Source organism: Athene cunicularia, assembly GCF_003259725.1.
Source record: "Athene cunicularia isolate RWA chromosome 24 unlocalized genomic scaffold, athCun1 chr24_part1, whole genome shotgun sequence".
Lineage (NCBI taxonomy): Eukaryota > Metazoa > Chordata > Aves > Strigiformes > Strigidae > Athene > Athene cunicularia.
The window spans coordinates 5,229,188-5,248,395 of record NW_020799132.1 but is presented as its reverse complement, the minus strand read 5'-3'; the positions used below and the strand labels follow the sequence as shown (position 1 = coordinate 5,248,395).

The 19,208-nt window shown below is 51.4% G+C and overlaps 1 protein-coding gene across 1 annotated transcript in view; it reads right to left on the bottom strand.

Annotated features, from left to right (window-relative positions):
- The window catches only part of NECTIN1 (nectin cell adhesion molecule 1), a 74,295-nt gene that overhangs the window by 8,003 nt on the left and 47,084 nt on the right, over positions 1 to 19,208 (bottom strand). Inside the window, exons 6-9 of the mRNA XM_026863584.1 lie at positions 8,461 to 8,608; positions 6,315 to 6,402; positions 5,709 to 5,819; positions 140 to 249 (exon numbers count right to left, since the gene is read on the bottom strand). Coding sequence (XP_026719385.1) covers positions 140 to 249; positions 5,709 to 5,819; positions 6,315 to 6,402; positions 8,461 to 8,608 — 457 coding nt within the window. The remainder of the gene's footprint in view (positions 1 to 139; positions 250 to 5,708; positions 5,820 to 6,314; positions 6,403 to 8,460; positions 8,609 to 19,208) is intronic.

Genomic DNA, 19,208 nt, shown 5'->3' with positions numbered 1-19,208 from the left:
GGGGGGGGGGGGTAGCACTGACTTCAGTGGGGCGCAGTGAGGAAGGCAGAGTGCGATCGTGTACCTTGAGGCCAGAATCTGAGGGGAAAGGGCCTAGAGTGACATGCGCTAGCGTAAGTTGGGCTGGATGGTTGCATACTCGACTAGGTCTCCGCCAGCATGGATGGAGGTCCGAGGACTGGGTGACGAGGCCAGAGCGGACGTGTCCAGCTCTGCATAGTGGACATCACAGTCCTTGTTGCCAGAGTTCTGGAGAGAAGAGAGCAGCAAGGCGGTGGGGACACAGGAGAGGGGAATCGGGGTCGAAGTGGGGAGGCAGAGGAGTGAGAAACACCGGAACCGTGCAGAAGGTGGGGAGCGAGTGGATGAGATGGGAGAGGGAGCGTGTGAAGGGTGGGCGGAGAAAGAAGAAAAGGGTGAGAGGGGAGAGGAAGAAAAAACAGTTAAAAAGAGGGAGGTAGGGAGGTAATGAAACAATCAGTCAGGTAAAATCCCAAATCAAAGCAAAGGTCCCAGTTGCACTGCTCCCCAAATCCACCCCTGAGCTGAGGGACTCGGCCCAGGTCGCCAGTGCTCCCAGCCCCATCTGCCCCTTTTACCGGGGCTGCTCCCAGCAGCATCTTGCTGCGCTGGTCTTCTCATCAGCCCCTCTGGGATCAGCCTTTCCCTTAGCCAGGGGTGGTTCAGTGACTTCAAAACCTTATCGGATACCTGAGCTGTCAGTTTTGACCCAGGAATTCGGGGTTCATCGCAGCACGCTGGGCTCAAATGCAGAGTTGGGGGAATGAGTGGAAATCATGGGGAAGGCTTGAATTGTGGGTGTTGGGAAGGAGATGCCTGGAGGGAGTGGCTCCAAAGCCTAGCTCCCAGGGCAGCATACACATTACCACAGGGAAATAACCCTGCTTAGCCAATCTTCCGCCCTACCATGGGGGCTGGAGAGTGCCACATTTTAACACGAGGCTTGGCCGCACACTATGCTAGTGCAGATTAATTATGCAGGATGATTTTGTCATTGTAATAACATCTAATAGATGCTAAAAGCATCCTTCCTTGGCATGGAAATATTTATGGGCATTCCCTTACTAAGCGGGCTTATCAGCAAGAACTGCATGAATGGATTTTATCCAATTTGTCTGATCATTCCTACCCAGACATCTTTCATGATTTGCAAATAATAATGGTCAGAGAACCCTGGAAGGCAGGACGGCCTGGAAACCTCGCTGCTCAGTGGGGAAAATGAGTTACCAGGAGGAGCTCCAGTGTCAGTAGCCAAGGTGCGAGGGGGTACCCTGGCTACTTGCCCTGTGGAGTTTCTTTAATACTCGCTTTTGGGCCTGGTTTCTGTGCCAGCATTAGCCAAGCATCTGCTAAGCCTCTCTGAGAGGAGAGAGTTCTCTCTTCCAAAGGAAAAAGCTTTCCAATTTCTCTCTCCCCTTTCCAAGGTGGCTGCATCACATGGCAATTTTGCAAAAGGTGTTTAGATTGAAAATGTTTCTCTTCTTCGGAGGTTTCCTCAGTCCTGTACTAGCTGCGGCAGAGCCATTTTCAGAAGTTTATAGCCCTGTAATGAGCTGGTTTAGTTAGTGCCTGTTGCTGGAAGGGGTTACACAGTGAGTGAGTGATGATCTCTGCCTGCTGCACCGTTCCGTGGCAGGGTTGGGCTCTCCGATGGGGAACACGGCTGCAGCCACATTTTCAGTGCCCGGTTCCCCTGTGGTGCTCAGCAGCGCTGGACGACCAGGAGGCTTGAGGTGACTCTGTCCTGCCCTCGGGAGGTGACCAGATGGCAGTGGCGAGTTGTTGGCATGAAAGCTGCGTACCCTATGGCCTCTCTGCTTCATGGCTGCGCCCAGACTGAGTGCCTACGGACCTTTAAGAAAATTAGTACTGGCAACTCCAGTCTCAAACCCAAACCTATACCCTGAAGGACTCTTTCCCCCTGAACTTTGTTCCTCAGTACCTCCTCCAGTCCCAGAGAAAGGCAGACTAAGTCTTTACCTCCTCATTCCTATCCTGACTATTTTACCTCACTCCTCTCCAAAATTGTGCTTCCTTCCCACTGGAGGAGTTTTCTCCACGGAGTTCCCCTGCGTGCTGCCACTCTTGGGCTCGCTCCTGCTCCCTGCTGCTTGTTTGGAGCAAAATTTATGACAATATCAATAATGTGACTTGTATACAAGGTCTAGCATTGCCACATGCAAGCGCTCTCTGTAAATCATCAGCATCGGCACCCTGGTAATTGCCCTGTAAACTGAAAGGAATTATTTCGCTGTCTGCAGCAATGAAACTTTCCCTTCTACCTGTGCAAATGGGTATTGCTGACATATACACTAATCATACCTCTGCTCCTACACGCGCTCACACCTCCGCCTCGCTCATGCTTCCTCTCTCACGCACACAAACGCACAGGGTAGGACACAGAGGCGCTGCCACGTGCACGCGGAGCACAGCTCCGCCTCCACCCACACACGTGTTACTCCGTGTGCCGACACATGGGTCCCCGTGCTCTCAGACACGCTCAGGCTTTGTGGGTGTTACCTGAAATACACGGCTCACCTTTCCATCCCGTTCGCTCCCGCTTAGATATCCCCACATGAACCCAAGCTTTCACCCCACAGGAGCTCAGAGGCGAATGCTGCAGACAACCCCATTGCCCCGATGCCCGCTCTGCACCCACTGGGCCATCCCTGGGTATTTCTGGGCTGCCAGCTTCATGTTACCCTTCCCACAGTTTGCCACACGTAAAGACAGATATTCGTTTGCAGCCTCTGACACGGGGCCCACCCCTACTCCCTTCTGCAGGTACCTTGTCCCTGCAGACATGCCCCAGCCTCTCCTCCTCGCCTGGTCCCCTGCCAGCACGTATCTGCACATGTCCACACGCATATACCTGCACACCCTTTCTGTGTTCCTCCTCCACCTGCCTCTTTTATTTCCTCCTGGCACGTCTCCCATTTCCCTCTCCCTCGGTCTTTGCCATCTCTAATCACTTTCTGACTCCCATTCTAGTGCTGTGAAATTGTCAACCCCAGGCAGTGGCTCTCATGCTGCCTTGTGATGAATCTAGTTTATCCCAAATTATGAGGTTTTGCACAATTCATTTAAAGCTGAATGCACCCGCCCCATTTTCCTGCAGAATCTGTTCCCTTCAACTCTCATCTTCTTCACTACCCTCCCAAGTCAAATCTCCAGATGAAGTACAAGCAGAACAAGAATATCCTGCCTTCCTTTTGTGCCTTCCCCTCTAAAGGATCCAAGAACCACAACAGCGCAGCTGCCTACATCTGTGCCTGAACGCAGCGGGAGGGGGGAGCTGCATCAAAGTGAGGTTGGCAGAGACCCAGCGAAGCTGAAGGGAATGTGCTTCCCTCCTCATCCTCTAACTGACCCATCTCTCAGGCGCTGTGCAGGTCTAGCTTTCCATAGCCGGTCCCTTAGCATGCTGTTGGAGCGGGGTTACTGGGTGTCAGCTGCCTGTGCTGGTTTTGGTAACCACCACTGTCCCTGCTGCTGCTCCCTGGAGGTTTCCAGGAGAGTGCTATCCCAGCCAGGCACTCCTCGGCATCCCCTCAGCAGGGGGGTGCGTTTAGGGGTGAAAAAAGTGGCGCCTGTGAGTGGTCCTGCAGGGAGGAAGGCAAGAGCTGGTTCCTTTGCCAAGCGTGGCTGGGCAACGTGATGCACACCTGGCCCTGGCTGTGGCAGCACACACTGCCTGTGTTATCTGGGAAAAATCCAGCAAAACCAGCACTGCTTGGCAGCAAAGCGACGCCCTCCTTCCCCTTGCCAGTCACGAACTCGAATAGCCTGCTGCCTGCCCAAAGGATACAGTGATTTAGCAAGAAATGAGAGCAAGCCTCATCTCGTTCCTGGGGCAAAAAGCCAAGGCGTGGTGCGTGTGCGTGATGGGGGAGCCGGATACCCTTTGCAGGGACCGTCAGCCAAGCTGACCAGAGGACAAGTCCGATTCGCAGCTGTACTAGACTTATGCCAAGAGTGGGCAGAGCTGTGGCTGAGTCGCCCAGACCCCGCATCCCTACTGCAAAGGGAGTTTCCTCATGGGCCAAATGAAAGGAGGGCTCCATGGTCCGTCACCTCTTGGCTAAAGCCACGGGTAAGGAGCAGCGAGTGCCAAGCATGGGACACAGAAATGCATCTTCTCAGACTAGGATTGAGAGCAGCAAACTCAGTTCCCATGGTTACAGAGCAGTTACCCATCAGGCCCCATCTCACATCACTAACTCTGCCACTTAATTAACTGACTGCTCGTTATTTCCTGAAATGAGCTTCTCCATCCTCCTGCTTGTCTGAAATTCGGCTCTCAGATGCTCTCCACCAGAGCAGCCTGTCTGGCTCTAGCATCCTGTGTTTCATTTATAACTTGCCTAGCACTCAGCAAGGATTAGAAAGAGCTGGAGACAAACCCCAGGACAGAGGGAGGGCACCAGAGGGAAATTTTTCTTTAGGGACATCAGCCACGTTCGGCTAGGATGAAGCAAATAGGATCACATCAACACAGCTTAGCACAGAACTGGGTCTTTTTTTATTTCCAGTGCCCTCAGCATCTGTCTCGCTGTGGATTTCTGCTAGATAAAGGTCACCGGGCCCTGCCCTTCTATTATCTGCGCAGGAATATGCATTAAAGGGTCATACCAGAGTGAACTGGAGGGAAGGTTATAATTAGTCCTGTTCATAAAATATTACTCTAGTATGGGCTGATATTTATACTGCTTTCTCAAACAAGGGCGTTCCCGTTGCTGGGATCTAGAAGCACCGGACTTGGTGTGCAGCGCTCTGAACTGTCTCCCCTGCAAGAAGAGTCTGAGCATGTTTACAGGAGGATCCTGAGCTTCCCGTGGAGGATGGGAGCAGCAGCCCCATGCTATGGGGTGAGGAAGGGAAGGGATATTGTCCAAGGCCTGGGGGCAGGAAGGTTTTCTGTTTTCTCCTCAAGGACCGACTCTAATCCTACCTGTTCTCTGTTTCCTGTGCCATTGCCCTTTGAATCTAACATTTCCTCCTTCAGCCTCAGTCCTTGAAAACAAGCCTTTCCTGCGTGGCTGTTAACATCTCTCCCTGACCCTTAATCTCTCTGCTGCTGCTGCCTCACATTAGCATCTCCCTATCTGAGGCTGAACAAATCCACACACACAAAAAAAGGGGTTTTAAAGAACTTGTTGTCAATTGAGAGTCAAACCCTGGCATGCTCTGCCCTGCAGGTAATTGCTTCGCAAAGCTCTCACTGCGCTCTTCGAGAGCTGCTTCGTTCGGCTGCAAACTCTAATGGGGGCTCGACTGCAGGAGGTGAAGAGTGACCAGGGTGGATATCTGGCTCGTAGGCTTAGCTGCAAAGGTAAAGATGAGACTGCCACAGGTTGTGACAGTCCTCTGATGAAGGTTTGGAATAAGCAAGGTGTTTTACTGAGGAACGACCCATAAAGGCACAGCTCTAGGACCTAAGGAAACCAAGGGCAAAAGGGGCAAGTGCTGAAATAGAGTCGGTGGTATCTGAGAGGTGGCTGAGACCAGAGTGTGGAGGTTGCCTTTGTCCAGGAGAGGATGCTCCTGGACTGTGAAGGCTGCTTGTTCACGCCTGTGGATCCTGGGGGGGGTCTTTTGTTTCAAAGGGTGAGTGAGCCTGTGTGAAAGGCAGCCAGGCGGGGGGTGAGGGTCAGGTCAAGCAGCCCTTGGCACCCCGATCTCCTTACCAGTCTGTCAGTGTAGGGAGAGGGCTCGCTGGCTGCCATGTCGTAGTATGGAGTCTGCAAAGGGAATTTCTGGATTTCCTCCTCGTGTTTCATGTTGTCTACATGAACAACCTGTAAGAGAAGAGAGAGAAGAGGGATGAGAACAAGTACTATCCTTCTGTCACACCTTGGGGCAACATCTGCTTCAGGTGACACCGCCACATGGTATCACCATGGAAGAAAGTGCATCTTACCTTTTACCTCCTGCCATATTATTTGCCTCCTGTTCTCTTTCTTTCCTTCTCACACCCCTCGCTACCACTCAGGACATTCAAAACGGTGGGGTTGCTCACAATCCTCACACCTAAGAGCCCATCTGAACACCATCTCATTTATAATTCAACCCTCCCAAAAGGGAGTAAGCAGGATCCAAATTACAGCTTTCAATTGGTGCCATTCTTTGGGAATTCTGGGCAGGCAAGTCCGTACTTTCTGCCCCTCAAACTTAGGCCATGAATGTCTTTGCTTTTGCAAACCTGGTTTTCCAAAATCTACGCGCTGCAGACACTGATTGGAATCAGTTTTCCTTGCCAGAGGAAGGAACTTGCACCTGGGCTGATGGCGTACCTGGATATCCTCCGCAGTCAGGTGGCTTTTCATCTCCTGTTTCCTCTTTGGTGGAGGGGCAGGTTTGTGGGATGGAGGCAAATCAATTCTGCAGATAAAGAAGTGGTTGGTGAGTAGAGAGCACGAGAAAGGGGTCTGCCTGCTTTGACACGCCGTAACAAGCCAGATGCTGCACGTGCCAGAGATTTTATTGTGTTTGTCACCAAACAGCCAATATAATCATATAGATCATTCTCAGTAGCTCCCCATGCCCTCTTTCTCACTCCAATTAGAATTGTCAATAGAAATAAACCCCCTCCTAGCATTCTGTTCCTAATTCCAAGCAAATCCCCCGTGCTGGATTGCAGATTTTGAGGGTGAAGCTGGGATACCCGTCTCCTGGCACTGTTTTGGGATGGCTCCCAATCATCCCATGGGAAGCGGCTTATTTTATGGCTGTGGGGTACCAGAAGGTGTCGGGCAGTGCTCACCACAAATCCACAAGGTAATGTCAGCCCCAATTCAGGAGTTTATCTGGAACCGTAGCCCCTGCCACAGGCTTCCCAGTAGGAGTCTGAGTCTTCCTCACAGACATGCTACGGATGCAGGGACTTTATCCCTGACCCCGAGTCAGGGGATCAGTTTTTGCCCCAGAGCATAAGGATTGGCAGCCATTATAATCCCAGCCTAGAGTCTGTCTCTGCACATTCTGTTCACATGCACAGATGTGTTTAATCCTTTTACAAAACTTATTAAAGCTCTGATCCACTAATTAGCTGTCTCCCCCGCCCTTCTCTCTGTACAAACTTCTCTAGATCTTCTGACAGAGATGAGCAACTTCCCTCGACAACCCAATGGATTCCAGGATAGGACCAGAGTGTACTGGTGAGGGCGAGAGTAAAATGGGTCCCTGAGGCACTGCAAAACATTGACTTTATGGCTCTAAAGAAAAGAAAGGCTATTAACTTTCAGAGGCTTTGGAGCAGACTCCACAATTGAGGCAGCACCTCTGCAGACTGGGGCACCACTGTACTTCTGTTCTCAGCTAAAGTGGCTCTTCCCTGTGCCTGCGCAGGGGGCCATTGCGGGAAGTGGGTTATCTGAACGCATCGCTTTCACAGGACCGATGCTGTTGATGCAATTTCACCTTGTGGTGGTTTGGTTTTGTTTTTGTTTTTGTTTTTTGTTTGTGTGCCTTTCTGTCCTCCTGCTTTCCCTGGTTCCCTTCCCTCCCTCTCCTGCTATCCTCCGATGCCCTCTCTCAAATGGGATTAAATGGAGCACAAAATGTGGCCAAGATGTAACAACACTGAGGTGGGGGGTTGTGGAAGATAAAAGCATCTTCTGGCCTTGGGGCTTTCTGTGCCTCCGCTATGAAGTGGGAATGAAGCGGGGGTGTGTGTGTGTGTGCTTTGTGAAAAGGCAGTGACAAGATAGAGATTTTCAGGAAGAGACCAGGGTAGAAATTTCTGAAGAGGGCTCTGTTCGTGCTGCATAGGCTGAGCTCCACACCACTGAATTCCCTGCCTGGGATCTGTGTTTCACAGCGTAGGGAAGAGCAAAGCAAGTACCTGTCGAAGAGGAGCCCCTGGGGCATCCCCTCTCCCTACTCTCATGTTGCCAGAGTTCTTGTTTCCAGGCTGGTACCATAGGTACAGAACCGGAATGCTAAGTGGATGTGGCTACTTTCTGGACTCTGGGATACATTCAGAGATGCGTAGGGTCTGCCAGAGTTCCCTCTCTGATGACAGAACATGATTCAGAAGCCCGAAGCCCATTTTGCTGAAAGAGGGAAGTACAGGATCCTCCCCTGCCACTGGAGGTGACAGTGGCACCGAGCAGCTGTACCATGCCCAAGCATATGCTACAGCAAAAGCAGCATCTGGGTGAGTATCGTTGTGCTTCAGCTGCCACTTAAGACTTGAGATAAGAGCTCAAAACCAGGAGAAAGCAGGATGGGAAGCCCTGCGTGGCCCCAGGGAAGGGAAAAGTCAGAGGAGTCAGCCAGAGGGTGGCAGAGAGGAAGAAATGGCAGGGAAAAGGGTTTGGTGCCCCAAACTTTTCTCATCTGCAGGTAGCAGAAGGGCCAGTGGTGCTCTCTGCTGACCCATCCAAGACCACCTGTACCACCAGTGTGCTGAACTTCTGCGAGCATGAGGCTACTTACAGGTCGTTGTCCGTGTCAGTGCGGTTCTTCTGTTGCCGCCTGTAGACGATAATGACGGTGACCGCCACGCCGAGGATGAGAGCTGCTGCGATGACGCCTCCCACGATCCCAATAATGCCTCCTGGGGCACCCTGAGGTAGTGGCTTATCTGCAACACACAGGGAAGCACAGGGGAGAGGGGTTAGAGCAGCAGGCAGCACAACTGGGAAGGTGCCAACACCAGTAGAACCAGGGGCTCCGGAAGCAAAGATGCCAGCGGGCTTTGAAACGGTCTCGGGTAGCCACGTGTGGGCAACCTCACAGAGGTCGTACTGAAACCGAGGAGTCAGAGCTGGAGAGGAACAGAAACCTGTGGCCACAATTGCAGCCCACTGTGTGTCCAAGAGCCGCTTCCTTACTCTATTCTGCTATTTCCCCTTAAATCGGGTGGTTATTCCTGGATCTGTTTTTCTATTTTTGTTCTGTCCTGGAAGGAAGAAGGGTTTAGGGAATAAAGGTGCTGCCAAGCAGCCACCCCATGTGGTGCAGAGGGGCTCATGTGGACCTGCTACTTGATATTATTTAACTATCTTGAAAGCTTTCTGCAGGGCTCTGTCACAATGTCTTCAGTGAATTCCTGTTGAAATGGAGAGCTTTGTTATTAATGTAGACCTTAGAAGAGCTAAGGACCAATGCTCAATTTATGGAGGTAGAGCAGAGATATGTGCACCTCTAAAACCTTACCAAAAAAAAAGATGGCCTGAGCGTAGGATTTAGGGGCAAGGGGGAGATAAATCGTATCTTGCATTTCATCTCCTGTTTGCCCCATGGCTGGAGAGCTCTGTGACTTGGGCCAGCTCCTCAGTGACTAACGTGGACCTCATTCAAAGGAAATCTATCCCATGGGCCTGATGGGAAAGTGCTTTGAAATGTACGATAAAAGGATTTAATTTGCTCTACCTTCCAACCTAATTAAACTTGAAAACTAGCTAATTGGTACTTTGTACTTACAGCTCCGGCAGTGATGAAAGAAGGAGATAATTGGAATGGAGGAAGAAGGAGGAGGAGGAGGAGAAGGAAAAGAAATTTAGGGGAGGGGAGTGAGACAGGGATGAGGGAACAAGGTGCTTTGTAGAACTTGTCTGTCACACCTAATTTTCGTACTTTTCTTAATGCACTGGCTACTGGCTGCTCTTAGAGACTAGATACTGAGCGATACGGACCTTATTCTGCCACAATTATGGCTCTGGGTGTCATAGTGGTAGCCAGTACTTCCACTAAACCGCCCATCCCCAAGGCCTCAAAATGATATCCACTTGACCTGCGTGCACGGATACGAGCTGCCTGCACACATCCCCAAACCACATAGGACAACTTATCCAGGACTTTTCAGGGGGAAAATCTGCCACTTACTCCCACCTCCCATCCATGGATTCAGCGCTTGCTGAGCTCAAAGGCTGGGCTCCCCCAAATCCCACCTACCAGGCGCAGCCGCAGAACCGACTGCGCCGCGTTGTTGCCAAGGTTTCCCAGATCTCACCTCACAGCCAGCCTTCTTCACCTTGCAGATTTGCTGCTGTCATCCAGGAGTGAACTGAGGTGCATAAACATTTCCCAGGGAAATCCCCTCTCTGGTCAATACCAACAAATTGCACAGCAGAGAACTGGCATATTTACTGCATCAGTACAAACCGCTTGAACTCCCAGCACCATGCCGACACATCGCTACCAATAAAGAAGTTGCCCTGGGAATTGTCTTGACGCTTATCCCCCATCCTTTTCCATGCAAACCTGCTTCTCTCTTGCCTCACAAGGACACCCCAGAGCCTCCGTCGGTCAGCATCCCACACCCCGCCTTCCCCTGTTACTTAATTAAGAGCTCAGAGCTGTGTGTCTTGGAGTGGCAGGATGCTGTAGTCATCAGAAAGTGAGGCTCTGCTTCCCACTGTCCTCGGCAGTGGCAGTCACTTTTCTTTCTCTTCCCTTCTCCATAAGCCACATTATCTTGTAAATAATATTTCTGCCTTGAGACAGCTCACTTACAGCCATGCTCAGGCAGACAGCTGACATGTTGCAATCCAAACCCCCGGACAGCATTCGAGATTGTGGCGGGGACGGCGACTGTAAAGAATCTTCCAGTCACTTTGGCTGGGGCATTTCCATGATGAATTGGTCCCTAATGGCTCTCTGGATGGCAGGTAGCGAGCAGAGAACATCAGCCTCCTGCTACCGCTGTAAATCAGTAGGTGTGTGTATATGTGTGGGGGGGGGAAAGGGGTGGAAGGGGAAAGAGGGGAAAAGGAAATAAATAAATAAAGCTAAAATGAATCTTCAGGAACTTGAACAGGGCTGTATAACAGCGGAAAGGGGCGAGGAAAATTTAAAGAGGGGGAAAAATGCAGCCATCTGTTTGCAGAAGACAGAGAGGTAAATACAGGATGAGGAGAGGGAAAGAACGAAGGAGCACAAGGAGAAATGCAGATGTTTTGGAGTGTCTGTCACGGTGCTTTCTTCTTGCCAGTCTCTCAAGACTGTGGTACGAAGGTCCCGGTGTTGGGACCCATCCCAGCTGCCTTAGGCGGGGCTGTGTGGCAATGCAGTGATTCCACAGAACGGCAAACACCCAACAGTGACCCGACCCTGTGACAACAAGCCCTGCGCCTGCATGTGCAGGTCTCTTTCCTGAGCACAGGCTGAGCCATGCTGCAGAAGTGATGGTCCCATCTTTGCAGGAGTCCAGCTATGTAAGCTCGGAAAGGTGACGGGGATAATTTGCCGACAGTAAGAGGAAACGTCAGGAGACAGGGAAGATAAATGAGAGATGAAAGTCCTGAGAGAGCAAGAAAGTGCAGAGAAGAAAATGGGAAGAGGTAGAGAGAGAGACTTTCCTTTCTGTTGGCTCTTTCCTCTTTCTTTTCCCCCTTTCCCCCCTCCTTTTTAAAACCTTCTTTCATCTGCATCTCCAGCTCTTTATTTCCTCAGTCTCCCCTTCCTGGGGAAGAGCTGTGGCTGGGACATTCCAGAGGGCTCCCTTGCAACCCACGGTATTCCCCTTCCTCCTCTTTAACAGGTAAAGTCAGAGGCACCACCAGAGCTTTTCTGGAGGGCAGGGTGGCTGCAGGAAGGGGTGTTGTAGGTCAAACAGAAGGGCACCAGGAAAGCCTCAGGAGAAGATGGTAAGAACTGGCAGGTGAGGATTCAGCTACACTGACAGGGCTTTGGGGCAGCCCTGGGAAGATGTTTGCAAGGCCTGTGAATCAGGATCAGAATAAATCGGCAGGACGGCTCAGGGGCCTCCAGACTGGAGTGGGAAAAGGCTTTGCCAATTAAGAATGCAAAACCCCTTGCTCTGTGTCATGCTTGAATAATTTAAAACTCTCCGAAAAGTTTGTGTGAAGCGCTTGGCAGTGAGGCAGGTAGCAGAGAACCCAAAGGGGCTGAACGAACAGCACAGCCTTATCTGGATGTCTAAGGGCTGCTGGGAACTCTTCGTTCCTGCTGGAAAGTGAATTAATTCACAGTATTACAATTAAGGAGAAAAGAAGGACACCCCACCCCCAGTCTCTTTCAGAGCAGTTTCGTTCATTACTTTGTTCTCCCACGGCTCTTCTGGAGAAGGAGGCAGACACAGGAAAGGAGGAGAAGTGCTTCTCTCTCTGTAAAGCATCCTTCCCTGTCACCTGATGGTGCGTGTGTCTGGGTTTCCAAAAGTAACCGCTAACAGATGAAGATCTTTCTACCATCTAGATCAATTAAAGCGTTTTGAGAGGTGCCGATATTGTAATTCACCAGTCCCAACGCTCAGTTAGATCATATCCAGCAGTCTAATTCTGTGCGTCGTTCACATCTCCCAGAGGAGTGAAGGATGTCCACTAGTCAAGAATGTCCATCCTGGAGAGCCGCGTCGAGCACAATAACAGTGCACAAGTGACGCATGGTTTCACAGCACGGGCTGTGGAAAAAAAAAAAAACCAAAAACCCGTGGCCAAACAGCCGCAGGGCTCCGTGTGGACAAAGCTGGGGCTCAGATTTACTGCAAACAGCCATGGTAGCATTTCAAAGCACGGAGACAAACGGACCGAGCTGTCCACACGCGCCGTGCCCACGGGGTGAAATAGTGCAGCTGCAGAGCACAACAGTAAATAATAATAGAGGAACAATGAAGGCTTTGGAGAACCAGCTTGCAGGAGAGCAAGAGAGATGTTCCCAAAGGGAACTTGAAGTGAGGCAAAGACGGATAAACTGGAAAGCTTCCAGAGAAGGGTATGCCAGAGCAGAGGAAATGACTCACTTGCTCTTGGTATGGGGGGAGTGATGTGGAGGACTTTGCAAAAGGAAAGAAGAGACAGTGTCTGTCACGCCTTTAGAAGGAAGGTCTCTTCCCTTAAAGCTACTTGTGTGGCTGGGACATGTGCATCATGAAGCAGCCTGGCTGTTCTTGGGAGCAAGACTTGGGAGCAAGGATACACGTTACATCCTCACCGAGGGTCTGTGCCTGTCTGGGAGTGGCTTTTTGTGTAAAACTGGGACCAGCCAGATAATCCTGCGCTTGCTGCAGTGAGATCCAGCCTGAGCAGATCTGTGGGATGGAGTCCTGCACAGATTGCCCAGACAGCTGCGGGGTGGGACAGAGGTGCTGGGAGGCAGGAAGGCTCCGTTTGGATGAGAGGGCTGGGTCTCCCACTGGTACTGGCTTCCTTCTGTCCCGGCTGTCTGCCCCAGAGAGAGCCTGAGCCCCTCTAATTGCTGCACTAACCTGCACCCCCCAGGTACATCTGGAAGCTGGGCCAGTCTCTGGGCCTGGTTTACTGCAGCTCTGAGTGAAGCTTAGTTTGCTCGGAGAACTGCACACTCTTCTCCTGTCTTTGCCTCCTCCTAACTTCAACCTGATCCCGCAGTGCTTTGCAGAAAACCAGCATAACAACATTGCAACACCTCTGATATGCAATTTGCTCAAAGATCTGCCTGCATCTGTGGCCAATTGCAAAGTAGGGTTCCCTTTCCATTTATCACCTCCCCACACAAAACAAATCCCCATCTATTTCATGGCTGGCTAGCCAAGGCTCTCAGCAATGTGCTGCCTTGCTCACAGACACATTGCAAATCGATGGGCAGGAATCGTGATTCTTCTCCTTTCTTGATGCTGGCAGCTTTGAAGCTCTTCTAGCTCTCAGCCTTGCTAGAGTCAATGTTACCTTGGTGCTCGGCTGCATCCCTGTTCACAGGCATATCCAGCCTGCATGTCTAAGGCAGCCTGTCCCGGTGCAGTGCCAGCTCAGAGTAAGCCTGTCTGTGACCTGGATTGTCACCCTGATCCAGTGGAAGGAGTTAGCACTTGCTGGACTCTTTCTGCCTGCTGAACCTTTGAGTAAGACAATGAGATCAGATGATGCATATTTATAATACACCCCACCTGACACATTCCAGGGAGCCTGAGACATGACAAGTTCACAGAGCTAAATTAAACTGAGTTGAAAAGCTTGGCAGAACAAATACCTCTCCAGTTTGGTTTTAAAGACAAGAGCAGGATTGGTTAATTTGAGACACGCTCCAATAGCATACACACCCCCAGGCACAAGCTGGTTGGTTGCCTCACAACGCCTTGTGTTTGCAAAGGGTTAATGAAATGCTGTTCCCAGGAGAGCCAGAGATGCGAGCTGGCAGAGCGGATGGGCCAAAGGGGAGGATAAACAGCGGGGCTTGCAAGTCGCTGGAGATTTTAAAGGGATCTTAAATCTGCGGGAGGAGAGGTGGGGTAGGTTCCTCTGGGGGCAGTTCCCCTCGCTGTGTGTACTGAGCGAATGCCTTGCAGGGACAGCTGAGCATCCAGAGGATAAAAGGGATTAAGAAAGGAAAAACACTGCTTGGAAAGCTGAGCCACTGGTCCCTGGGCCATCAGTGTGTGAGGCGGAGGTGCCATCCTGCTCCCTCCGCAGCAGCATTTCCTCCCTGCATCCGAGCTGAGTGCAGAATCTCCCTGTCCCCTCCTTTTGTCCTGGCCTGAAGCGGGGAGGAGAAGGGGAACACATCCCCTAAACCCCGCTCAGACCTTGCTCCAGCTCAGACCCGTGCCTAACTGCAGGTGGAGGTGGTCAGGCTGCAAGAAAACCACTTTTGAAATCCCTTCAGAGTGAGGAGGATCCGTCCCTGTGCAAACCCAAATGGATGATCCGTGGTCAGTTTGCAGCATCACTTAACCCCCGCAGGATCCAGAACCAGCTCTGTTACCAGCTGCTGTTCATCTGGTGACATATGGTGAGAGAAAGAGGGGGAGTTAGACCTCAGCACGGGGAAGAGGAGCAACTTGGTTAGCAAAGGTGGCTGGCAGGGTTTTGTGAGCAGAAGGGGTGTCTGGGCTTCACTTGGTGACAAAAGCATAGTGAGAGCAGAGCTGATCCAGCAGCCCTCCCCATCCCTGCCTCCCAGAGACTCCTCCAGCTACAGGAGGAGCTCAGGACCTCTCTTCTACCAGGAGAAGTTGCTTCAGGGTTTCACGTCACCTCAGGAGCCGGAGATGCAACCAGGCAAACAAAGGTGAAACACCAAGACGAAGGCAGAGCTTGCTCTTCTGCCGTTGTGCCCTCATACAAGTCAGAAGGAATTTTTAAAAGCTGCCACAGCCTCTCCCACCAGGGTGTGCATTGATGTAACTCTTGTTTGCACAATTAGCCTCCGCACATGCGAGCGCCAAGCCATGGCTGCAGTCCTGGGCTTCAGCCTCATCCCCTGGCGCAATCCCCCTCTGCGCAGCCTGAGCCCGCACGGGGCTCGGGGCCCACATGGGCTCCTCCGCCGGCTGCTGCACCTCCTGGCATCTGGTCTGAGCAAGTGGGTGCTGGGAGGGTCTCCCTTACAGGGTGTGTTTTGAGTGGGGCCAAAAGCCAGCGTTGCCAAGCCTGGCTAAACAAACAGATGCTCCTGACAGCTCTCTGGGGTGTCCTTCCTCTTCCTCCCTCAAGCGGGAATCCCTCACAACTGCCCAGAAGCCTCTCTGTGAGTGACCTGATACATCCCCTCTCTAATTCCTCTCTGCTGAAGGCTGGGTATCCCCTGGGTCCTGAGGGCACTCCACTGGCTAAGTACTAATCACGGCATCCCTTTAAGATCCCTGCTCGCTTTGCTTTCCTCTCTAATTTTTACTAGCCCAACTGGCACTTAAAGACTTTTCAAACCACTTGCCTGTCTCTGATGAGGTTTTGGGAGAGCTTGGCAGTGTGTGTGCAGATCCAGCCCTCCCTGGGGTGGCTGCTTTGAAGAGCATGCCCAACTGCAAGTGGACCCATGGATGTGCTTGATATTAGTGGAGATTTCCCACACATTCCATCAAAGGCAATTGCTTTGCCATTCACCAAGGGTGGAGGCATCTTAGCTCTCTCCAGTAACGACCAGCTTTCTCCCTTTCCTCTCCTGCGGGGGAAGCAGCAGAGTCATCTTTGGTTAAGTAGCATCTGGTTAAGTAGCTGCTGGCTGCAGAGGCATGTCTGGAATGCGGCTTTAACCCCTGGTGACCTTCCCTTGCAAGGCTTCCCGGTGGCCACTCACAAGGATGGGGTTTGCCTAGGAGCGATAGGAACACTGTTAACCCCATGAGATCCAGCAGAGATGAGGACTGACTTCTGTTGTAGTGGGAGCTCCCCTGCAGACACCTCTTACTGGGCTGTTTTGTTTTTTTTTTCCTCCGCTCCTGGAGACAAGTGCAGCACCTGGGAATACGGTTTGAGGGTTTAGGAAGGGAGCCTTCACTCTGTGTGAAAGGACAGAGCTTCGCAAAGTCGTTACTGTGCAAACAGAAGGAGTGGGTTGTTCAGAGGGTGCCTGAGCCCCTCTGTCCCTGCGCATGTGTGCTGCATCCCCAGGCTTTCCACTCAGCCGGGAAATGTCTGCGTTAACTCCAGATTCTGGGATGTCCCTGTCTCTCTGTGCCACTCAGTGGCTCTGGTAAAGGGGGGCAGACGCGACCTTGCTGTCTGGATCTATCCAAATCCAGTACAGACCTCACTTGGCGGCCCCACGGACCCCCCTGCCTTCTCAGAACCAGGGCCTTCTCAGCTCGCCGCGGCAGCATGGAGAGTGCCCCAGCCTGTTTTGGGGAAGACGGGCCCTGGAGAAGATCGGAAATGTTTCCTGACGTTTCCTCTGCCTCCCAGCCCTTAATTTTAGTTCTGCTTCATTTCCTTGCAGCTCAGCAGAGTAATGAACAATCAAATCCCTTTGGTAATTTATTTCTTTTGCTGTACAGTTTCGAGAAGGTGATGACACTTGAAATTGCCTCTCCTGGAGGGATGAAGGGACCAGATCCTGAACCCCATTACACCAGAGCGTGTCTCTTGATCTTAGCAGCCTGCCAGGGCTGCCCAGACCACAGCGTGGTCCCAAATCCATGTTTAGCCGGAGATACAGCCTTGCTCCCTTGATGAGTCCATTAAGGTCGTGCTATTACAAGCAGCCACCAGATGAATTCTGTCAGATAGAAGGTACAGGGATGGCAGCTCAGACTCTTATCATTTGCGTTAATAGAGTTAATTTGCTCGACAGTCTTCCGCAGCACTCCTGGGAATCTCGATCTGCTCAGCCATGTGCCCTGGGCCATGTTTGTCTCCTGTTGCCTCCAGGCAGCTGTATCTTGGATGGCCCCAAAGGCTGAGATCAGCTCCCTGTTTGCATCTATGCAGAGAGACTGCTGGGAGCGAGGTGCAGACGCAGGGTGTGCGTGGCAGGGCAAGAAGGAACTGCTCTGCTTCTCTGTCGTCTGGCCAAAGGTGCATGAGCAGTTGTGCAAGTGGAAAGGTGGAGAGAGCTCCATTTCTCTTACATCCCCTGGTAGCTGCTGCAGGAGGGCTCAGGGCCGCTGTGCCTCTTAACACACCCCTTTTCCTTCTCTCCTCTCCCACAGCTTCCCAAATACCCTTGAGACCTACTGCAGTCCTGACAAAAGAATGACTCTTCAGCCTCCTGGAGCCGGGAGGGAGCTGCCAGCCATTCTGGAGTGATGTGTGAGAAGGAAGCTGTTGGATGCCCTTGTGGCTCTGACCTGCATTCCGGTGCTGCTGCCTCCTCCTGCTGCTCACACGTTTCTTCCCGAGAGCTGCTTCTCCCAAGCCAGGACGGTCACTGTGCCTGCACTGACGTCGTGAAAGCAGCTGCAGCGTGTCCCCAGCTCCCCCCAGTCAGTCCTACTCCAGGAGAGGGACAATGGTGCAGAAGACAACAGAGATTTTACATTCCTGACCCTTTTAATGATTTCTTCCTCTTGTTAATGGCAAAGAAAGACTCCTAACACACCTTCCCTCCTCACTTCTTAAATGTCCTGCAAGCTCTGTGGGACAGTCTCCTGCCTTAGCATGGAACCACCAATATTTGGCCACGTAACCTTATTCAGCTGCGTATTTGTGAGCTTCCACGTGGGGAGCTGCCCCCATCTCCCACACAGATCAAATGAAAAAGCTGGAAAGCGAGTGATCAGTCGGTCTGAAAGTGAAGCTGTGAAGGACAAGCGATTGATACAAAAGCTAGGTTTACCCTGGGGAACACAAGAGGAATAAACAAAATCTCTGCAATCCTCTACAGACACTTCACCAGATGGATATGGTCAAGAGGGCAGGAATGATTCAGAAAAGGCAGAAGATTTGAATAACTATTCATGATCTGTCTCTGGAGACCAACAGACATTTATTTGTGGCTTCTGAGATGAAAAACAATTTCTGCGTGTTTGAGGATGACAAGACTGAGGAGCTTGGTGGACACCATCTCCTTGGATACTCCACTTATTATAAGCAAACAGATAGGTTGAAAGACTTACCCGAGGAGATCCCCAACTCACTGCTGTTAGTTTTTACTATTTGTTGAAATAGTTACATTCTGGAAGGTTAAATTCTAGCAGGCTGGGAGAGGACACAGAGAATGACTTGAATACTATAGAGTGATTTGCTGGCACCAAAGAAAAAGCTAACACAGGTTCCAGTTAATAAAGAATTAAAAGGCAGGAATATAATCGATGCCAGTCTACGCGGTTTGTGGGAAACGGGTCTTGTCAGTCAAACACAATGTCATCTTTTTGCCTACTAAACCAGTCATCTTGTCAAAGTAAGTGTGGAGATGGAATAGAAAATAGATTAAGAATGGCTGACAGGTCTCAGAAGGAGTTGTCAAGAGGGAATCACTGTCAGTGGGCACATTTCTACAGAGCACACAAGGAAGGATGGTGGACCTGATGCTACTCAATGCTTTCATCGGGCGTGTGGAAGCAATGACCACCCCAGTGCCCTAGCAATCCTTGGATGAGACAGGTCGGCGGATCTGTAGAGAAGCCCATGAATAGACTCAAGATTCAGATTTAATTCAGCCATTGTGATACTCTGTCCCTGCTGAAGCACCCGTACTTCTAAAAGGAAGAGGACCCCGAAAAGAATAACGCAGAAGACGTCTATCTTTATCTTTTCAGTAAGTCTACTGAGACTGGACATTAAAGGATGTTCCTTAACACCTCCCAGGTGAGAAAAAAACCTGGTGCCAAGCTGCAGCAGAGGAACGGGGGAAAAATTAAGCACAGGGAGTTGAACACAGAGTTCCCGAGGCTGCCAGACCTGATCAGTCACAAGGCCATGCTGAGAGAGGGGAGGTGTGACACAGGGAAGGATGTGGGCCTTAAGGAAAGAGCATCCTAGGGAGGAGAGAGGGGTCTCAAAGCCTCTGTGGAGGGAGCAGAGCTGCCCGCACAGGGATGGGCTCCACGCATCCTCCTCGTCAGCTCCCCCTATTCTGTTGCTCAG